The sequence below is a fragment of the Uloborus diversus genome, chromosome 5, assembly GCF_026930045.1.
Source record: "Uloborus diversus isolate 005 chromosome 5, Udiv.v.3.1, whole genome shotgun sequence".
Taxonomy (NCBI): domain Eukaryota; kingdom Metazoa; phylum Arthropoda; class Arachnida; order Araneae; family Uloboridae; genus Uloborus; species Uloborus diversus.
In genome coordinates, this window is record NC_072735.1 from 47806554 (window position 1) to 47829369 (window position 22816).

Here is a 22816-nt window from a genome sequence, read left to right on the forward strand (position 1 = left end):
TAATACTTCGCTTATTCAAGCTAACTAGGAGCGAACATAATCTTGGATAATCTAGGTAGCATGAGTAATAAGCAAAGCAAATCCATCAATAAGCAGACTTACTGTTCATTACAAAAAAAAAAAGTGTTTTGTAAGATAAATACACAGAACTGTTTAAAGGACATTAAAAAATATGTAAATAATTTTTCACATTGCTTCCTAATAAAGAACAGGTCCACAGACTTATGTTACAAATCTGTATGGCATTTTAATAAACGATGGTTACACAAATGCTTTATCATTAACAGAACAAAATAAAAAGCAAATCATAACTTAAAATTATCTATGTGAAACAAAATTTTGTAAAAGGTTCAAAATTGGATCTCCATTGTCTCGATAAAAGAGGTTCTACTGTACAAAGCATTGAAAATGTTGTCACAGACAAATATGCAAAATAATTTTCAGATCACATAACTTAAATTTTCAGAAAATAACTTACCTAAATTAGCCTTGTTTAATTCTTTTAAAACCTGACCTTTTAACCAAGTTGTTTTCGTAATCTAATTTCATTTCATTATTTTACAGCTTAGAAGAACTGCCAAGCTTTCGTAGAATCTCAAAAAAAAAAAAAAAAAAAAAAAAAAAAAAAAAAAAAGAAGCAAGTAGCATAACAATTTTCAAGTAAGATCTTGTGTCACAAGAAATGCGCAAAAGTTTGAGATAAATACAAAACATGTTTTTAGGTTTCTTTCTTTCTTATTTTTTGCATTTGTATAGATCAAACTCATTGCAATTGTCAATAGGTTAGCAACGATCAATAGTTGAGCATGTAGTGACTGCAATGTGGTTTTAAAATAAATCTTTACACATTTCAAAGAAAAAAAGTAAGTTTCTGTCCACGACAGCTGAGAACTTGTACAGTGAATGAAAATTAAGATTAAATGACATACTATAAAATTGTATTAGTACAAATAAATAAAAGTAACAAATTAATATATATATATATATATATATATATATATATATATATATATATATATATATATATATATATATATATATATATATATATTTGAATGATTTAAATTTGGTGTTTGAATATGAGTTGTAACAACAAAAATATGTATAGAAACGAGCTTTGATTATGCATTTTTGAAAGATATAAATTTTCATTGATATGCATTGAAGAAACATGTAAACATCGATTATATTAGAACTAAAATTTTAAAATGCACATAAAAAGCTTCTACAGAGAATAAAACTTCAACCCTTTTGCTACTAACAATTTCTTTCTGAGGAAAAAATAATTGTATAAGTACTTTAATTTATCAGGGATCTCAACAGAGTTAATTTTTTCCCTGGGAGAAAAGGGACTTAAATTCTGAAAAAAAAGGACATTTATCTTAACATTTAAATATTAAAATTAGGGATGCACTGATTAATCGACAGCAATCAATAACCAGCCACTTTGCTGACTATTCATAATTGGCCAGTTTTTCAGCACTTTGTTATTATTATACTTTTACTACAGACTCTGCTGCCAACGATTGGATGGAAATTACACCTAATTGTTGGTTTCTAAAGAATGCCATTAGGACATGTAATTACATTAAGGCAGATCATTATGCCATAGCACAATTTGAAACTGTTCGAGGGACATGTATAACCCGATAGTAGCAAATGGGTTAAATGCATGATTAGAGGAGGATTTTTATTCCGATATAAAATGCTATTTTTTAAAACAAATGAACAATAATTCACTATATTCAGAAATAAATTTAATTTCACTTAAAAATATATAAATGGATCTATTATACAATTTACTATGTTTCAACATTTATGAGGAAAAAAAATCATTCAATATTGCACACTATCTAATTAAAACAATTTATGAACACTTTGGTATTTTCTCAAAAACACATTTAGAACAGGTAAAGACAAGTTTGAGCCTCAAGCAAGGATGAACTTTATTACTTGTCAGTCAGTTTCCTCAACTTCACTGAACATATTCCGCACATCTAGAACGCTCACTAGTTCAAGAATTGCTTTCTTTAAACTTGGTTGCTCTAAAATTTCAGTTTCTGATAATGGAGGATGTGATCGAGGTGAAAAGTTATTATTCTATAAAAGAAAAAAAGGCATGAAATTAGAGATTTTTACTTTCAAAAAAGAAGATGATGCAACAAAAAGTCTAGAATCAATCAAGATTTAATAATACAAAGTTTAGAAAAATTTCAAATTTCAGTTTTAAATTAAAATTTTAGATTTTAAGTACAATAATAATAAATAAGACAAAAATAGAGAAAATAAAGCTTAAAACATCATATGATAATTATGTAAGCATGGAATATTCTCAAATACATAATACATATGTATTTACAATGTAATTAACAGATAGGAGTTAATGTAGGCTGCCTTAACTCTGGCTTTTTCTTAATTGTCCAAAAAGCAGGGTTGGTATAAAAACCGGTTTCTTTTTTTTTTTGGGGGGGGGGGACATTTTTTGTTTAAACCAGGTGTATTTGGTTTTTATTACTATTTGTAAAGAAAAACAATTTTATTTCTGGGAAATCATGAAGATTTTATGAATTAATTGTTAAGGAATGTTTAATATTTATATTTGTACCTAATTTCTTTGTAATTAATTAAAAAATTAAGAGTAAAATTTTATAATTTCATTTCCTCATACTTAAGAGATTTTCATAGAAGAATATTGTTTGAAAATCTTTAACTATTATAAAAAACACAATATGTAAATGGGTCTTGGTATAAATAATCAAAGAAATAATTTACTGTGATAGTTCAGACATTATTAATCACAAATAACCAAAATAAATTCTTGCAAATTAATTTCCTCATAATCATAGCTATCTATGAAAAAAAAGGTAAAAGTAAAATTAAAATCACGCATTCTTAAACATGGCAAAGTATTTGGCACTATCTACAAATGAATCATAAGTCTGATGTACATTATGCAACTTTAAAAATCAAAAGATCAATGCATATTTTGTCTAAAAATTTTTTCAAAAGTTACAAATCATGTAATTTGTTTACCAAATGTATCAGTGACAACAATTATAGAAACAGGGTAGGTAGGTTTTAAGAAAATCATTATGTTTTCCATTGTAGACATTTACTGATTAAATGCATTTAGGAATACATACTTTTTTATCAAAGAAAAAACAAATCATTTTAATTAAAAGCCGCAGTAAAAACTTAAATAAAAATACTCTTTTATTACATTTTAATAATGCGACATTTTTTAATAATGTCATAAAGATTAATATTTATTTATTCTTCCACCATTCATATATGAGACTTCTTTTATAATGGGATAAAAAAAAGTTCTTTGACAGATGAATATTTGGCATTATTATTTTTTTTAAGAGCACAGAGTTACACAAATGATTTCTTTTTCATAATTTTATTAAATTTCATTTCCTCCTCTGACTGCATCATCTATCATGGATACAAATTAATGCAGGTATAAGTGCAATTTTATGCCTGCTCTAAGTGTTCTTGGAATTTTTTAGTTATTTTTTTTTCTCTCTCGTCATTTAAATTTTCTAGTGTTAAGATATTTTTACACTATGCATCGCTTCAATGGTACATATTCTATCTCAATAAATCTTAGGTAATCAAGAAAACTAGGTAGTACATGAAGTTTTGATTGAAATATGCTTTTTGGACTATTTTGAAATGCAAAAGACTGATAATTAAAAATTATAAAAGAGCTACTTGGATTTTTTTCCCATGTAATTTTAGAAAAACTTAGTTGGTCTGCCTTGTATATTTATGTACCTAATAGAAAAGCTGCTTAGATTTAAAAAAAGAAAAAAAAAAACTAGTTAGCAAATTTGCATTTACCTTAACAATTATAAGTCTCTAAATTTATTAAATCTGTAATTTATCTATAAAGCTTTGCTAGTTACTTTGCATCACTTAGATTTTATACTTTGCAATAATATGTAAAATTCATGAAAACATTTGGGGGAAAACAATAATTTTTCAAAAAAAAAAAAAAAAAACATTTTTGAAAAAAACCACATGGTAAAAAAAAAAACTCTTGGTTTAACTAACTTTGGCCAATTAACCCTGCCAAAAAGGGAGATGATAATTTCTGAACTTGGTATTAATCAATTGCAGTATAACTTTGATTTAACAATACCTGATTTAACAATTACTTGAATTTAGTGATAGATTTCACTGGTCCCGGATTTAACCGCATTGAATTATATGCTCCTCGACTTAACAATATTCTTGAATTAACGATTACTTTTTCCAGTCCTTTGAAAATTGCTAAATCGGGGTTACACTGTAGTTATATTTAGTAGGCTTCTGAATGAAATGGCTTTAATGTGTAGTAAATTCTGAAAAACAAAACTCATTTTAGAGACATAATGGGGCTTTTTCAAGTGGGTCCACCTGAAAAAAACTGGGTTGGCTTTCATGGAAAGCGAGGTCCGGGCTGGGCCCAGATTAGCAAACCCCTGGCACACAAATTCTAAACTATTCCATTCACTGATAGAGTAGTGTAGGTGTTGCTCTCTCACACCCATAGGTCTAGGTACAAACCTGCTCCAGTCTGTGGATTTTCAAGATGCAGAAAATCCACAGTGTCATGTCTTATAAATGTGCGGTGGTGAAAGATCTCGAGTACATGTTTGGTTTGAGTACTCATGGCAAAATTAAATTCATTGTTATAAAAATCCTAATAATACAGTGGTACATCGACATAGCTTACGGAAATAGTAGGAACCAAATTATTGTAAGTGATTTTGTACAATACATATTTCAACAATGCATAAATTACAGATACCAAGTATAGTGGAACGCCCCAATTATGAGCATTGAAGTGACTACACATTTCATCCCTTAAATAGTGGTGTCCCTTCTTCTGATGAGTATGAGTCGATGCATTCATACAGAGCTGCCAACTGCTACGAAAAAATTGTAGTTTCTACGAACTACAACCTCGAACTACGATGCTACAAAACCACGTTCAAAAATTACGACTTTCTTCTTTATTTATAACTCTAAAAAAAAATTCGATCAATATAGATATTGTCCACATCATTAATAATTTAGTTAATAGGGCTTTTGTGCTAACTAATATTTCAAATTTTTGCTTAAAAATAAACAAAAAATTTATCATACTTAATGATAAAATAATTAAAAAATAAATATATTTTTTAAATTAATTAAATTTATCGTGAAATACTGAAAGCAACTACTCCATCTATTATACCCCCCTCCCCCTTTTAACAGAAAGTAAGATCATTCTGTAATCCAGTATATCCTCGTAATTTTTGTAGAACTTCTATCTTCATTTGCTACTCCATCAAAAAAACACACACACACTAAATATTTTCAGCTCTGCTTGTCAGAACGATTTTAGAATTTTGGTTCCCCCTCCATGTGCAGTTTTTTTTCTAAAAAAAACTAACATAAGCAAGGCAAACAATATCACACATTTAAAAAATTTTGAAAAATCATGCAAAAAAAAAAAAAAAAACAATTAGCCAGTTCCAGGGATTTATCATTCATTCCTTCTACTTTGTCTTGGCCAATTTTGATGCTAGATTTTGTAATTTACAAAAATTAATTTCTAGAAATTGAATCCATTACTAGAATTTGTTTGGCAGCAGGGTTGGCAAAACCCCAGGTTTTTTTTAAAAAGCCCATGGACCCAGGGTTTTTTGAAATAAAACCCCAAAAAAAAACCCAACTAAAGCTGGGTTTTTAAAAAGAAATGTGGGTTTTTTTAGGGAAAATGTGGGGTACTTGTAGCATAGTGTCGCATAAGTATATGGACAAAGCACAAAAATTGTCTTGGGGTCCAAAAAGCTGGAAAATTCAGCGTTTTCTGAAAAAAAGTAAAAAAGACGACGAAACTCAAGAATGGTGAAGTTTCAGAGCTTTTAGTTTCCATGATTATCAACAGTTAAGGCAAAGTTACTTCTCGGGTGATAAAAGCTATTGTTTGTTTGTAATTATTACATTTTTTTTTTTTTTTTTTGCATTTTACTTTATTGTATTTTATTTTGTTATGCAAAACTACTGTAGAATCTCAAGTAGTTTAAATCCCTTTTTACTGAATCCAGCTTAATCAAGACATTTCTTTGAATTTTATGTTGCCTGTTTTTCTATTTCTGTGTACAGAGTAAGAAATATTACACTTTTTTGTAAGATAATGAAAATACTGTACATCCTATTCTGTTTTCTGTCCGACTGTTTGTGAAACCTATTAATTTCTAAAAAATATGCCTTATTTATTCAAGATTTGTGACTTGTTGGTAACTTTTTTATGTGTTTTGCAAGTAGTTTTAAACTTCAAAGAGACTTTAATAGGTTTTTTGAAAAGGTGTGTACACATTTTAGTTGAAGAAAAACGATCATTTCACATCAGAAATAGGGAGGGGGGAGGGTTTTATTCAACGAACGTCCTTTAAATTATTAGCACAGGCATCACCGTGCGAGTACTGTTGGTACAATATAAATTACAATTGAATCAATCGATGAGCCCAAAAACCAGTTATTTATTTTGTCCTCTCTTTTTTTCTGACTCATTGATTCAGTTAGTGCACGCATTTGAAATTTTGAATAGAAAACATTTTTGTAGGCCAGTGTTGAGCCCAGACAATCCAGATGTATACATAACAGAAGAAAGCATTTGTAAGAATGCTCGTTTGGAAATTGTAATGAATTCCAGTAAATTCACTATTTCTTATTCATTAAATATCAATTTTTGAAAAGTTTCTCTGTGAATTGTTTAATCAGGTTGCCTTTTTATTGATATTTTGCAGCAGTTAACTTCTAAAATGCAAACCTGAAAATCTACAAATTAATGTACATTTTTTAATCATTTTAATTAGAATGCCAAATGTTCTGAGTAAATTTATAATTTCAATCAACTCATAGATGGGAACAATACAAAGCAATGTAAAGAAAACTTAATATTTAACCTTTCCTTTGCCGTTTTGAAATTTAATTCTTGATCACAGAAAATGTTTTGCAATTTATTGATACTTGTTTTTCATACTTATACATAGCATTTAAAAGATAGAAACATACCATAAACATTCTATGAAGTTTTAAAACAACTCGACAAAATATAAATCTCAGAATCAGCAACCTCAGGAAATCATCACCATAAAACTGAAGAAAGGCAGGATCTAAATAAATGAATATTGAAGAAATGGCAGAAGCAAAGCAAAACATTTTGTTACAGTTCTTACATTACAAAGATCAATTGATTCATTTCAAAACAGTCTCAAGTTTAAGGGAACTAAAAACCAACAAATCTTTTGAAAAACAAAATTCATAATAAAGGGATTTCACAAAAGACTATTTATGTCAATGTTTAGGTTTAACAATAGACTGTTTTACAACTGATTATATTTTAAGCGATTTATTTCTTAATCATTTTTATCAAATATATCCTTTGTAAATTGTAAGGGTAAAGACATATTCATGATTTACTCAAATTTTAAAGCCAAAATCTTTTTAAATCAATCAGTACTTTTAAGATACTTTAAAAACTCTTAAAATTAATAAATAAACTAATTAAAAAAAAAAAAACATACAAAGCAAGTTATAAGTCAAACATTTTAGTTACATTCTTTGGTACACAAATACTATCCCCCTTTTTATCAATTTCTCAAAAAAAAAAAAAAAAAGGCCTCATTTATACACCTCAGAAATATACAAAATTTTACTGCTCTAATTTTTACATAAAACCTAAGTATTTTCAGTATTTTTCTAAAAATATGTACTTGCCAGGGGCGGCAAATAAGAGAGTCGACAGAGATGGTCACACCCCCTATTTTTTTGAGAGGAATGATAAACAACAAGCAAATTCAATTTACATAAATTGCAAACCAATGGTTCATGAAAAAAGAATCTTGGTGGTTCTCCGTAATGGTTGAAGAAACTCAACATATTTTCAGACATGAGCAAGTGTTTTCTGTTTTTTTAAATAATTAGAAATTCATTAAGCCTTTACCTGCCTTTTCAGAACAGAAAAAACTGATGAATAATCATGGTTAATGTTAAATAAAGAAGTAAACATCATATAGGTCAAAAATTTCATTCTCGTGTGCTTTGTGTAACGACGGTTATAAGAGGCACATGCAGTGGTGTGGCTGCATGATTTTCATTTACATTCATTGTTACGCTCATATTTCAAATGTGTCTATTTAATGAGTGTTCATCACTTTCTTCTGCTAAAAACTCATTTCAACTGCTCAATGCATAGTACTTTCATAGATACATCTTTAAAATATAGACTACTTTTGAAAAAAATATCTCACATCAACATATCTTTTCTGTGGGCTCTTTAACAATGCAATCTCAGGGTGACACAAAAGGGTTTTCAAGAGACAACACAAGATGGTCTTTTAAACCATAAATTTCTTCTTGATAATTTCAAAGCAGCGATTTTGGAAAACAATTCTTTCAATAATGAAGAAGCTAATGTCCTTTAACATGTCTTCAGTTTAAGCTACAATTGAAACTATTAATAAATTTCACGTGGATATATATTTCAACCAAGTGTGGATCTTACTCCAGAGAGTTTTAAAAAGGTGCAAAGAATATTCAAATGAATTTAGAAGAGGTGACCAAAATGATCATGATAAAGTAAAGTCAAACCTTGATTTAACATATTATATAAAATAATAGATTCTAATGAAATTAACACAAGATTTGATGATAAATATTTTCCTGGATTGTTGGCTCTATATTATCTGGATTTTATGTTGAAAACGAAAAATAAATTGTTTCAATTATGATTAAAATGTATAGCACGAGGGAAGAAGAATTGTTTAGAGACTAGCCTAGAATAGACTATTCAATGATGAAAAATGATGATTATCACAATTTTTAAAGTTACATGGGTGATTTTGAAGAGCAAGATGTGAAAAGTGTGTTTTCATACTAACTTTGTTACTTCAATTATTTTTCAACTATTCCAATCTGTTCAGCTCATAGAGAAAAATTATTTTCGTGTTCCAGGAGGTTAGAGAATTATTTTCGAAGCACAATAGGAAAAAAAAACTTAGCTGAAAAAAGAGCATGACACTGGGCATTGCTGGATTAGTAACAAGATTTCCTGTTCATCCGTATTTTAAAAATCAAGCATCAAAACTTTAATAAAAGGTGAAAACTGTAGAACCAAAACACTTGGTATGATAACATGATCTAAAATGAACTACAAATTTTGTCATAAAAATTTTAATTGTTTTTGAACACTTACTATTTTTATTCATTCTAAACCCATATCATGATTACTTGCTGTTAGCCAATAAGTGTTTTGGTTCCATACTGTGATAATTCATATTTAAGAAACTCGACCCCCCCAAATGAAATGCTGAAATGCCGCCCCTGATACTTGTGAACAATAAATCAATTACAAACATTAACTTTAAGCTTTCATTATGTGCTTCATGAAATATAAAAGTATTTCCTATCTTTAGAATAAATAAAAATATGTGCTAAAAATATTGAGCAGAGCAAGAAATTTGCCACAAACCACACTATTTCGAAGAATTCTGAAGGGGACAGAGAACCTTCAGGTTTAAAGTCATACTGCCAATTATAATGTATTTTATATACATGTGATTCCTATCTCAAAAGGCAAATTTTGGTTGTACTGATGCACTCATACTCAAATATACTGGAAGAAAAACAACAAAGAACATTAATATTAATCTCATAATGCTTACCAATATTGCGACACTTAATTAATAATCGACTAGCTTCTGACATAAAACGATCAATATGGCTCTGACTTTTTTCCCACAAACTGAAGGGGATATCAGTTATATTGCATATGAAACACACTGCAGTTAATGGACTGTGCAGGAACAAAGTGAAGAGATTGCCTTTATGCTGTTGATCTGCAATATAAGGTATAAAACAACACCATATTTTTTTAGCATTGCATTACATTCTCTTTTGGTAAGAAACAACATGCAGATAGCAAATAAGAAGAAACATAAAATTGTATAAAAAAATCAGTTTTTCAGCTGAGTTTTTATCCAATTTTATTTGTTTATAAAACATGCACTATGGTCAAAACAAAATTGTGCATATTATTGTAACAATCAAGATCTTATTATTTTAGAAAAATCTAGCCATGGTGGCGCAAAGCAGTCAATGAAATCCATGAAATATTGTGAGATTGAAGAGTCAGGCTGAATTTCATAATGAACATAATTTGCAATCAAGTCTGAAACAGATCAAATGCATACTGAAGTAGCACTGTTATGCAAATTTGTTGCGTAACTAATTTTGCATTTGTTCAACTCATTAGAAGTTAGGTAGGCACCAAAGCTAAATGGTGGGAATATTTTGGTACTTCATTTATTTTTAATATTTTATCAATAATCACAAAGACAATCAAGTAATTCAACTTACATTTAAAGAAAAAAAAGTCTCAAATGGAAAAAATATTGTTTTTAGAATTAACAGCCTATTATTAATGAACAAACATAAAATAAAAGCAATGCACACATACCATGAAAGCATGGAGGAATATCTTCTGGGGACATCAAAACCAAAACTGGTTGTCCAAAATAGCGAGGTATGTACTGAAATGCATGACTATTATCACTGTCCACAATAACAAAAAGAGGCTTCCTTGTCAAAGGATATAAATCTCCAGGATACAAACTGATGGAGGGAGAGGGAAAAAAGTTAATGAAATTATTTTATGGCGTTTATTTATGTGCAACTGTAAAAGAGACGAGTAGAAACAAGTTTCAAAGGATAAAATAATAATAAAAACAAAAGTATATTGAATGCCAACTTTTCCCATTCTAAACATATGGAATACATTTTGTTTATTTTCTCATTAAAAAATGAGACATACATTTTTGCTTCTCATCAGTTAGATTGAATTTCTATAAAGGTTTACTTAAAAAGAAAGAAAACCTTTCAAAAGGGTAAAATAATGTTGAAAAGGCATTTCCCTCTTTCTATCTCTGCAGATTTTTAAGTGAGCAATTGTTAAAATATCCTTTAAGCAAATTCCAAAATGATCTGCCCCCCCCCCTCCCCAAAAAAGGGGGGGAAATTACTTTGAAACAGGATTTATTACTTTTGAAGCACTTCCTTTTAGCTTTTCCACAAATGTAAAATTAACACTTTAACTTCACACAATTTTAAACTTAACATTTTTAAATTAACACAATTAACAAAAGTTTCACTTTTTACATTAAAATAAAAAATATACTTTCAATTTTTGGAAGCTTTTTCTTTCACTACAAGGTCTTATAACTAATTTTTGACTAGATTTTTAGATTTGCATAATACGCATGAACTTTTTCCATGTTCATTTTCATTATGTTTTTTTTTCTTTTTCCAAACGAACTTATTATGCTGTGTCTAACTTCATGCAACATAGGTATGAATATTTCAATGAAGACTACAAATTGAGCAAATAAAAGTGCATTAACAAATGATACAAATAAAAGTACATTAATAAATGAGGCTAAGATAAAATACTTTATGCATAAAAAAGAAAATTACACATATTTACCAATGTATGTCTTTTAGCTGAACATTTCTTTTATTTATGTGATCTGGTTCTCGTTTGCTATTGGTTGCTATACCACCATAGTCATAACCTTTAATGAAAACAAAGAAAAGACATATGAAAATTGAAACAGAATTACATTTCTTACATACATATCGCTCATTTGGAGGAAGAGTGCCACAATACGAAAAAATGAAATTTTACAGAAGCGTTTAAGTTGAACTCTTAAGGCAATTTGCATTAAGAAAAGTAAGTTTGCTGTGCTCTCCAGCGGTTAATATTAGAACAAAAAATCTGTCATTATTTTCCAAAGAAGATAACATCATGTGAAGGCCTTTAAGTGAAAAAAAAAAGAAATTTAAAATTTTGTATTGTGGCACTTTTTTTTTCCAAATTAGTGATATGCGCTACCATTAGAGTGTTTGGTTTAGTCATTTTATGAAATGATTTATCAGGCAAGTTAAAAAGCATGTTAGAAGTAACTCACTAAATTCCATACTCACTAGTTAAAAGTATTGTTTAGTTTCTAAGATTTTTGCATATTTTGTAATAACAAGAACCACAAGTCTAAAAACTGCCGATTAAATGTTCAAAAAAGAAAAGAATCAGTTAAATCTCAACATACCAGTTATTCATGAAATACATGTTACATAAATTACCAGTTATTGTATGAAATAGTTAGTCGAAAATAAAATTAGGACAGCATAGCTGTCAACACCCTCGATTGGTTTAGGAAGCTCCTGAATTTTGATGCATTTTTCATATCCCTCTCATAAAGAGAATATCTCTCGAATTTTCAGCAAAACAACGAAATTCCCCCAAAAATGAATTTTTCAGTGGTTAAAATTTCAGGAAAAATGCTTATGGTAAAACAATTGCTATCACCAAACCTTTTCATACATAAGTATGAGAATTGTATAAGTCTAATAATTTTGGAAGCATGTTTATTTCATTTTCCTTCCTTTTAAAACTTTAACTCTCTCCCCCTCCCCCCCAAAAAAGAAAAAAGAAATAAGATGTTTTTGATTGCTTTTTGAACTTCCAAAATTTTTACCTGCTTCAAGGAATGTTTATCATTACTTCTAAGAGAAAAGAAACTAATTTCTTTTTTAAAATATTTTTCTTTTCAAACTTTTTTTTTTTAACTTCAAAAAGTAAAAATATTATTCTCAATTTTGGAATTTTGGGTCTTGCTGGGAATTTTGAGTCCCATGCAGGCTAAACTCAAGAAATCCCAACACATATTTTAAAAATCCCTTTGAACTTAAAAGCCTTTTGTCTCTAAATTAATTTATATGAAGTCTTCCTACTTTTGTGCATAAGTCACTCTATTTTTCATGTTTTAATGTTAACAGACAATCAAAATTATAGATCAATATTATCTTTTAAAATCTTGAAACTGCTTGTATAAGTGGAATTAGCTTGAATAAACAAGGATTGAAATTTTTGAGTGGGCATAGCAAAATGAAGAGCTTGCGAGTCTGCTACTACCAAAAAATGAAATATAAAAATGGTTAAAAATTATGGTAAATGCAATATTATTGATGCCTTAGGGGTAATAGTATACTCACATGGTACCTTAAAGTGAGGGAATTTTGCAGAAGCAGATGCTTCTACAAAACTTGCTTTTGAACTGCATAAAAAAAAGGGGGGGGGGGTATAAAAACCCATATGTATAAATTTAACAGCAAATCCATAAAAATTGACAGATATGCTGAACAGACTGCAATGTTTAAGGAAAAACCGCATATTTTGGAACAAATTCATCCAACTGGGCGCAAAAAAAAAAAAAAAAAAGAGAGAGAGAGAGAGAGAGAGAGAGAGAGAACATCAAGTGGTATTTTGTAGTGAATTGGCACAGCTTGAGTGATCTGCCCTAGCTGGCTCATTCCTGCAGCTACAGATTTTTAAAAATTATTGATTACAATTTAGCTTAAGCATTTTAGATATTTTTTGGGTGGAAGTAGAAAAGAACTAAAAGAAACTAAATGAAAATGCCAATCAAGAATGTACTCACCATCGTCTGGATGTTTGACATTAGTGAAACATCCATCTGCAGACATATACAAAAGCAAAACACCATTAGGAGGCAACTCTTTGAACCCAGAGCTCAAAAATACAATCAGTTGACTAATGTTAGGCTTGTACAAAAGGTACTTATGAGGATTTTCACGTTTTGCTGGTCTTTGATCCCCATTGTCTGGCTGCTGTAAAATACCTTTCAATTAATATGCATATACACACATATAGATATATAGTATATTATTGTTGACTTTAGCCCTTAATTCATCGAAACATGTGAAAATTTTTTTAGGTTGGTCAAAGTTTGGAAAATGGAGCGAATATTTGCCAATAAAACCAATGTTAATAGGAATCAAGTTTTTTAAAAAAAGGATTGCTTTTTTTTTTCATTTTTTTGAAATAACTTTTTCAATTTCATTGAAATATTTATCTGTTAACCTGGGAAGACGCCCGGAGGTCATTTTATGAACCTAAGCACACTGCAAAATGTAATTGCCGAAAAGCTAGGCACCAGTTTATTCTTTTTTTATCACTAGTCAAGTTTGATCTTCCCATCAACATTTTGTTAGCAGTTTAAAGATATTTCAGGCATTTGTGCTCTACTAATACATGTTTAATCAGCTACTGAGATCATAGAATGACCCAGTATGCTGTTCCGTTAGCTCCACAGATTATCTATTTTGTGTGACCAAAAAGGTTACTTTATTTTTATCCCTTCTGCATGGAAGTTTTTTCTTATATATAGTGTTCCCAAATCCACTAGAAAATATATTAGGTCGTTCAGGTAGTTTTTGCTGATGTTGAATCAGATGATTGCTTCATCAATGAAGAAAATAAAGCTAAAGAGTTTTTGGAAGAGAATGTTTTACATCATGAAAATTTCAGCGAATATGATACAGAATGTGAAGAGGATTTAAATTCAGAAAGTAAAGTGAATAAATGTGAATTTTTTTAACAGTAAAAGATGATATAAAGGGAAGAAAAATGAGTCGGGATTGTGTTTAATGTAACAATTTTTTTTTTAAAAATTTTAATGAGAAATGGAAGAATTTTAGCGTTAATTCAACAAGTTTCGGCATCAAAATTATCAGTAACAACATTTAATTTGTTATAAAGTTCGTAAAACTAACATAAAGCGTTATTATCACCTGTTTGTCTACCAACCGTATTAACAGAACAAATGTTTGGATGCTTTCATTATAAGTGCAATAAAAGCTCCTTTTATAAATTGCACTTACGTCTAAAAATGGATTTTACTGTCGGTAATTATATAACGTTGTGGTTTTGACTGTAAACAAGTAGATAAATAATGTTTAGTCAAAACCACATTTGCAATTTCATTTGCGAAAGCAAATGATTGTGATTCTGGTCTGGGGTCATTCAAAGACCTCCGCGCATCCTAACCTTAGCTTAGGAAGTGCACGTTCATCCGGATTAAAATAGGTACACATCAGAATAATGTTTAGTTCATTTTTCAAAAATAGAAGATTTGAATGGATTAAGAGAAAAAAGGTAGGGTAAGAATTTTACTAACTAAGAGGTACCTCTTGATTTGGGGATGTAGAAATGAAAGTTAAATTGGAATAGTTTTCCAATACTTTTGTTTTGGATTTTTGACTGTGGACTCACAACTAAGAGATACTCATAGAAGAGATCATGTATGAGTGAGACTACAATCAAATGCATAGGTGGCTCGTACAGGGGGCAACTGCCCCCTCACTTTTCAGAGTTAAAAATTAACGATTGAATGAAAACTGATTTTTTACTAGATGTACTGATTTATTTCACGAAAATAAAAGCTCACAATTCTAAAAACAGTCAAACCTCATTATCACAACACCCGGATTTCACGACACTCTGGATGTCAAGTCGCTTTTCCCAAAGTCCTGAACTTATGCCATATAATGGTAATGTTAAGTGGTTCTGGATTTTACTGCAGTTTCTTTTTTTTTTTTTGGTTTACCTCTGGTTACAATGACACTTCAAGCTGCACAGAATGGATCAAGTTTTTCTTTGCAATGGAAATATTTTCAGTAAAATAAGTAAACATCTAGAAATGTTTGTAAGAATTTCCGACTTTCACAAGAGACTTGACCACGCATGATATCTCATGGCGGGGGCAAGTAGATAAGTTCTGAAAGCTACAGGTTTCAAACTTTGACAAGAGGGACAATAGAGAGAAATTCAAAGCAGGTGGATTTTAATCCTGAATGAGGAAAGCAACAAGAGGAGAGAAAGACCATAGGAACCTTAAACTATAGGTAATCACTACAAGTTTCTCCAGTGAGAGCAAGAGATAAAAGCCCCTCATTAGATTGAAAAGGAACACACAACTTTAAAGCGGATAAAAGAATTAGAAAGCTTTTTTCACTTTTGAAAAGTGGGCTTAGCCGTCCAAATCAAAACAAATTGTATACAAAAGTGAAGAGTTTTTCAATTGTTTTTTTTCTTACTGATGATTACAGGGAATCCCTTTTTTATTCACTTAATAAAAGCTTTGTGAAAAAAAGGAATGTTAAAAATGTTATTCAAAAGTTAAGCAAACTCTTTTTGGAAAATATTTTTGAGTTGAAAAAAAAAAGAAAAGGGAAGTATTTTTTCGTATAATTTTAGCTTTATCCACCAGTAATTCAAATTTACTTGTTAAATCTAGTTAAAAACATCAAAACTGTTAATTTCTTTATTAAATCTGTGATTTTATTATGAAATCATGTTTATTTATGAATTTTTAAACTATTCTGGTTATGATGTCGCTCCAGCTATGATGACACTTCTACAACAGTCCCGAAGATGACGTGATAACGAGGTTTGACTGTAAAAGGGCTTCTTTCGAGTTATTTCTTAAGAATGGTACTTTGAATTCAAAAAGGATAGTCTATGGTACAGCCTCTAGGGACCCTAGCCTACATGAGCAACCTGTTCTAAATTTTGAGGCCCTATTCTACATTTTTTAGAAGTCATTAAATCATTAATGTTAAAATTTAAAATTGTGGCCCAATTTTACAGAAATAAAAAGGTTTAGTGGCCCTGCCCTCAACCCTTCACACATCTTTTGACTCGCCACTTTTATTGTGCACCGGCTGATTCAAATGGGAAAAAATCTTACAAAAGGTATTCGTCCTGGTGCTGGAGATGCATCAAAAAGCTGTGTTGCTTCTTCTTGAGGCTCTCTTTCTAATGTTTGAAGCATTCGGAACATGTCTAACGTGAGTTCACTAAATTTTACCTGCAAAGAAAAATATCATTAGAGTACATAATTCATGTGACTGTTCATGCAATACACCTTTTTCAATAACTTTGTACAATTTACATAGATTATTTTTTATATTAAAATTAGATATGAAACTTGCTTACTTGATCACAGCAATTTCCCATAATTAATATTTCCTGCAGAGTTAAGTGATTGGAGGGAAGTTTTTCCACAGGTGGACTGTTCAGGGGGTTAAGCCGATGGGAAAGTACAATGGACGTAGAATCAACATCAACAATGTTTACCAGATTGTCAGCCTAAAACATGCAAGGGAGAGAGATATTAAATAGAATTTTGCACTTCATCTCATAAGTTTACAAAATAAATGTTACTTAGAATTAATGTTTTGCACTACTGGCATCTAGAAAAGCAGTAAGCTTTGTGGTAGTTTGTTATTTCATGATATGATACGTTAAGGTAAAATGCCAAAATTCTATAAAGAATAATTTTTTTTAGTAAGTGTTTAGTTAAAATTATTGGAAAGTAACTGTTAATTGAAACATGTATAGATTTTTCTATTGATGTGGTGCTATCAACTTTCAGATTTCCATTCCTATCTTCTTTATGGTTAGCATCTAAAACATATGTAGCAATGAGAAGAAAGACTAAGAGGAAAAGTTTTTAAAAGTTTTGACCAAAATGTGTGCAAAGTTCAAACCCTAAATAGGCTTTCCTTTTCTAAATCTAATCAAGGCTAACTATCTCTCGCCCCAAACTAGGTGAGAATTTCTTCAACCATTTACACTAGTTACCCACAAATTTTTAATTTTGGAACTTACACCCCTTTGTTTCTAGGTGCTTAAGATGACAACCTTGTTACACTGATCCAATGTCGACAGTTAACATTTTTACACATCATATGCAGTTTGTTTTGTTTGGTCTTGAGATTGTTTTCATTATCAGTTAATATGTGTTACAAAAAATCTTCTGAATGAGAATGTCAAACTATTCAGCAGTGGGAAAGTAAAGGGCAATATCTGCAGAAATGAGTTTTTGAGTTATTTGAAGGATGGCTTTTCAGATTCCATGCTAAAAATAGAAAATTGAATGAATAGAATTTAATGTTTTTTCGTGCTTTATTTTAAGCTGAAACCAAATAAGCCAGCTTGTACAATAAAGCTTAAGTTCAATAATAACAAAAATGCAAATAAATAAATAAAATAAAAATTAGCAGAAACTGCACTTTACCTTCCAATGGCAGTATTGTATTACCATTAGTTTTAAATCCCCAACTTTAAAGTAAAAAAAAAAAAAAACTCTTACAGCTGAAAATATATACGATGGGGGACCCAAAAGAAACCGGACTAATGGTGCGCTGCCAATCCTAGATGTAGTAGAGTGTTCTCCAGCTAGATGGCTCAAGTAGAGACCTTCACAGACCAGCTGTGCAAGTGGCATCAGAGTAGTTGATAACAACTGATCGTAGTGTTGGCTTTCTCAGGTGTTATTGCTTTCCGTCTGCGAAATCATTATGGCACATTTAAAAGATCAAAGTGTAAGCTTGAAATTTTGCTTCCTGCTTGAAAAATCACCAACGGAATAACTTACCAAATGCTTCAACAAGCTTTCAAGAACGATGCTATGAGCGGTACACAAGTTTTCGAGTGGTTTTGGGCGCTTTAAACGTGGTATCATGAGTGCTGAAAGTCATGCTCGTTCTAAGCACCCTTCACCATCTTGAAATGATGAAAACGTTGAAAAAATCCGCCAAAAAATCAATGAGAGTCATCGTTTTACAACTGACGAAATTTCAGAAGAAACAGGAGGGAATAGGAGCTCATGCAGGCGATGGGAAGAATGGTTCCTTCACCATGATAATGCTCTCGCACACTGAGTCTTCATTATTAAGTGCTACTTGGTCTCTCAGGGGTGGCTAGTCATTCTTCACCCCTCGTATTCGCCAAACCTAGCCCCCTGTGATTTTTTTCTGTTCCCAAGGATGAAAAAAAAATATATAAAAAAGAAGCTTTTTGATGATGTTGAGGCTGTAAAAACTACTTCTCAACGGGTGCTGGACATGGTCAAAGTTAAAGAGTTCCAGGGGAGCTTCTAATAGTGGAAAAAAGAATTAACAGGTGTATTGCATCTAATGGTGAATACTTTGAATGAGACTAAAGAAATTTTGAATAAACTGATCTATTAATATTTTAGAACAAAAATCCGGTTATTTTTGGCTCCCCTCTCGTATATATAAAAAAACTACTATGAACTTAACAAAATGTTTTTTTTTTTGCAAAAAAATATTTAAAGTTGCACTTAATATTATTATTATTTTTAATGTTGCAGTTTTTTTTCTCTCAATATATTTACTACTGGTTGACAAAGCTTGATTCTTTTCACATTAATTATATGTGATCGAGCAAGTCATCAACAGTGATCAAACATGAAACAAGGGGATAACAATAACAATAATAATTTTCCATGCATTTGTACCTGTACTGATAATGCATCACCTTCTTTTGCTTTCATTATGCAATGCTACCAGCTTATCCGAACAATGCTATCCGAAATTTTGTTATTTCAGTGTACATGTTACTGTGAAAGTCTGAATGAAAACGTTAGCCAATACATTTCAACATTCACATAGCAAAGACGATGGAAATTTTTGAATTTCGGTCTTTCACTATAACTTATATCTAAACCTCAAGCAAAATATTAAAATACAAACTTCAATGAATGATTTAATTTCTCCAAGGACTAGAGACCACTCCAGCTGATCCTCAGGCTCATATGTTGCAGTATAATCATCAATCTGTTTAGCCAATTCCTGTTTAAAAAAATACTTATTGTTTACATCTGGAATTCAAACACATTAATAAAGCATACATTAAAAAGTTAAAAGCTTTTTTCATAGCTAACTGAGGAATGCCAAGTCACTCATTCCCAAAATATAATGCCAATTGGAATTGAAAGAAAAACAAAACAATAAATAAATAAATAAACACATAAAAAAGAAGAAAAACTATTGAAAAACATTTTTGTTGACCACTAGACCAAATTTGTTATTTAGTTTTGTATCATATACAGTATATTTTCTCACTCAAAATGAGAGTATTCTGAATACTATCAGATTAAACATTTTGATAGTTAATAAACAAAAGAAATATAAGAATAAAACACAAAACTAATGAGAATGTAGACAAAATATACACAAAAAAAAAGAGAAAAAAAAGAGAATTTAGTGCTGTCAACTTCGTTTTTAGCAGAACAGTTAAAAAAGAATTTGCAGACATCATTAAAGATGTTGAATAAATTTCTTTGTGCGTGAAAAGTAAAATAAGAAATAACAACACCAGATAGTACAAATTGCAGATTACTGTAGACACGTGTTTTGGCATTACAAGGAATGTCTTTTTCCGTGCAAAAGAAATGAGCTAATAGATCAAAAGACATCTGAAAAAAGCCAAAAGCCTTTTGTTGGCTTCCACAAAATAAAATTTTCCTTAAAATCTGCCGCAAAAAAAAAAAAAAAAAAAAAAAAAAAAAAAAAAAAAAACCTGGAGTCTTGAAATCTAATCATTTTGCTTAACATCATCAAACACCATATGTTGGGTCCGACCTTCTTTTAACATCACCATAAACTGTCTAAAATTTTGAGCTTCTAAAATCACAATTTCAAAAAACTTCCCCTTGAGAAAACCCTTGGGATCCCCCTTATATCTTCGAATATTACTAATTCTTGTTCTCTGTACATATAACACAATTCTTTTTATTAGTGTTTTTATGGATCAACTCTAAAATACTCTGAAAATAATGTGGTTCCCTCCCCTTTTGCTGGGTCCCGGGAATTTTGTTCCTGCTCTCCCATCTTCTAAATGGCTCTGTTCAGTGGTCATACTTTATGCAACTCTATTCTAAAGCAAACGAAAAAAAAGGAGGACTTACTCTAACTAAATCTCGCACCAGCTTCATTTTTTTCAACAAAAGACAAACAACAATAAATCTTGCATAATATCTCAGCTTTTTAACCATTAAGTCAGATCTGTAAAAGTTAAAAGCAATACTGCAACATTTGTTTAAAAAAAACATATTTTGCAACTAAAATATATACATAAATAAATATATATTATGATACAGGGAATAATGTGATTTATTTGTTACTATTGAGCAGTTTTTCTGGTGTAGGGCAAAAGCATTTTGAGTTAATCAGTTTTGATATAGAATTCTCATTGACACATAAAAGGTGTCAGAAAAAAAGAAAACAGTTTTCTCAAATGAATCTGATAGGCCAGTTTCTGTTGTAATTCTCTCTACATCTCAAGAAATCATAAGTCATAAGAAGACCAAAAGCTTTTGTTGCTAAAAAAGATGAATTCCAGATAGGTTTACAAATCAACGAATATTTTTGCTCAAACATTTAAAATTCTGATCTAACAATGTTCTTAATTTAAATAATCTAACTTTCAAAAAATAGCTAAATTTTGTTAAAACCATACCTTTCAGGCAAAACCTACGTAAGGGTTCATAATACATACAAAAACATAATTAAATACTTTTAAAGAGACCCACTAGGTCGATTCATCATCATCGTCATCATTGGTGGTAAAAAGGGGTGGGCGATGTAGGAGTTTCTACACTGTTATGCATCGCCAATCTTACATTGAGATGTTACGATGAATTACAATAGAATATACTATATATTTTTTAAAAGAGCTTTATTTATAACTGTACCTTTAAACTTTACAAAATATATTCAAGATGAAAAATATAAATACTACAAACAGATTCTAGCACCAGCTAGAAATTATTGAAAAAAAAAGCTAACGTAGAAAGTGCAAGATAGCAATAAATATTACAGACATGTGTTTTGCGATTACAATGAACCTGTTTTTCCAATGCAATAAGATGTGAGCTTATGGAAGCAATCTCATTTTCTTGCATTTAAAAAGGGATAACTCAAAGAACCGAAATTTGAGCATGCAATCTGTTTCTATTTTGCAATTCAAGTATTGCATTTTTTCTCTTTTTTTTTTTTTTTTTGTTTTGGTTGGTGATTATACATAAGATAAACTCTGCTCATCAATATATTTTATGTTAAGAGCTTTTAAAAAAAAATGCATTTCCTGCAAGTTTTGGGAAAAGTGAAGGTTTTTTGTTTGATTATGATACTTCCACACAGAGATGCCCCACACCTAAATGTTTGGGAGGGGACGATTTTTTAATTTGCCAAGTGATACTCTGAATTGTATCAAATGATAAAATACTACCATGAACACAAACATATATCTAATGAGGAGAGATATTAGACATCATTATTAAAAAAAAAATTGCAGTGCAGTCTCCAAATGTACCAAAGTTGTCAGAAAAAATCGCGACTAAGAGCATCTTTGCTCTTCAACTTATCTCTCCATTTGATTTTCGGTAAGCCTCTCGATCTCAATCCGACAGGGGTTTCCTTAACGAGTCTTCTAGTTATCGACTTCATTATTACGACATGATGCAGACATTGGATCTTATTTCTCTTTCTCTTTAAGACAATGCTAATTCTTAAACAATCATAGGTTTCTTTAATTGTTCTAATTCTCCATTTGTTGTTCTCACATACTACTCTCAGTGCCATACAAAACAACTGGCCTGTTGATCACTCGGTATAACAGAATCATTAGCTTTCTATTTAAATATGACCTTAACAGCTTTTGTAAGGCATAATAGCAATTTCCTGCTGCCATTCATGTTCTGATTTCAACATACATTTTATTCTGATCACTAATATGAGATATAACTCATTAACTCTTTCATAAGTCTCTCCGCTGCATTCAAAATTATTTAATTTTTTGTACATCTCCTTTTTTTTCCCCTTTCTTTTATCATATACTTTGTCTTTGTAATATTAACAGATAAACCCAGTTCCTCTGAGGAAAGCAGCAGAGCTGAAAAGCACTCTCTGAGTGTAGCCTGGTTCCTGGCCAGTCAGGACCAAGTCATTTACAAAAGCTAAAAATTGCTGGTTCTATTAAATACTAGTGGTACCTCCACAGCTTTGCCCGTAGTAGAAAATAGAAAGGTCTTTTGGTTTGCCTGTATAT

At 30.3% G+C, this 22816-nt stretch overlaps 1 protein-coding gene across 1 annotated transcript in view; it reads right to left on the minus strand.

Moving 5' to 3' along the window:
• Positions 1-1956: 1956 nt before the first annotated feature.
• The window catches only part of LOC129222809 (protein SCAI-like), a 29187-nt gene continuing 8327 nt past the window's right edge, over positions 1957-22816 (minus strand). The window contains exons 5-14 of the mRNA XM_054857358.1: positions 20676-20772; positions 19459-19557; positions 16895-17047; positions 16647-16766; positions 13536-13722; positions 11522-11609; positions 10499-10653; positions 9705-9878; positions 7054-7154; positions 1957-2100 (exon numbers count right to left, since the gene is read on the minus strand). Coding sequence (XP_054713333.1) covers positions 1957-2100; positions 7054-7154; positions 9705-9878; positions 10499-10653; positions 11522-11609; positions 13536-13722; positions 16647-16766; positions 16895-17047; positions 19459-19557; positions 20676-20772 — 1318 coding nt within the window. The remainder of the gene's footprint in view (positions 2101-7053; positions 7155-9704; positions 9879-10498; positions 10654-11521; positions 11610-13535; positions 13723-16646; positions 16767-16894; positions 17048-19458; positions 19558-20675; positions 20773-22816) is intronic.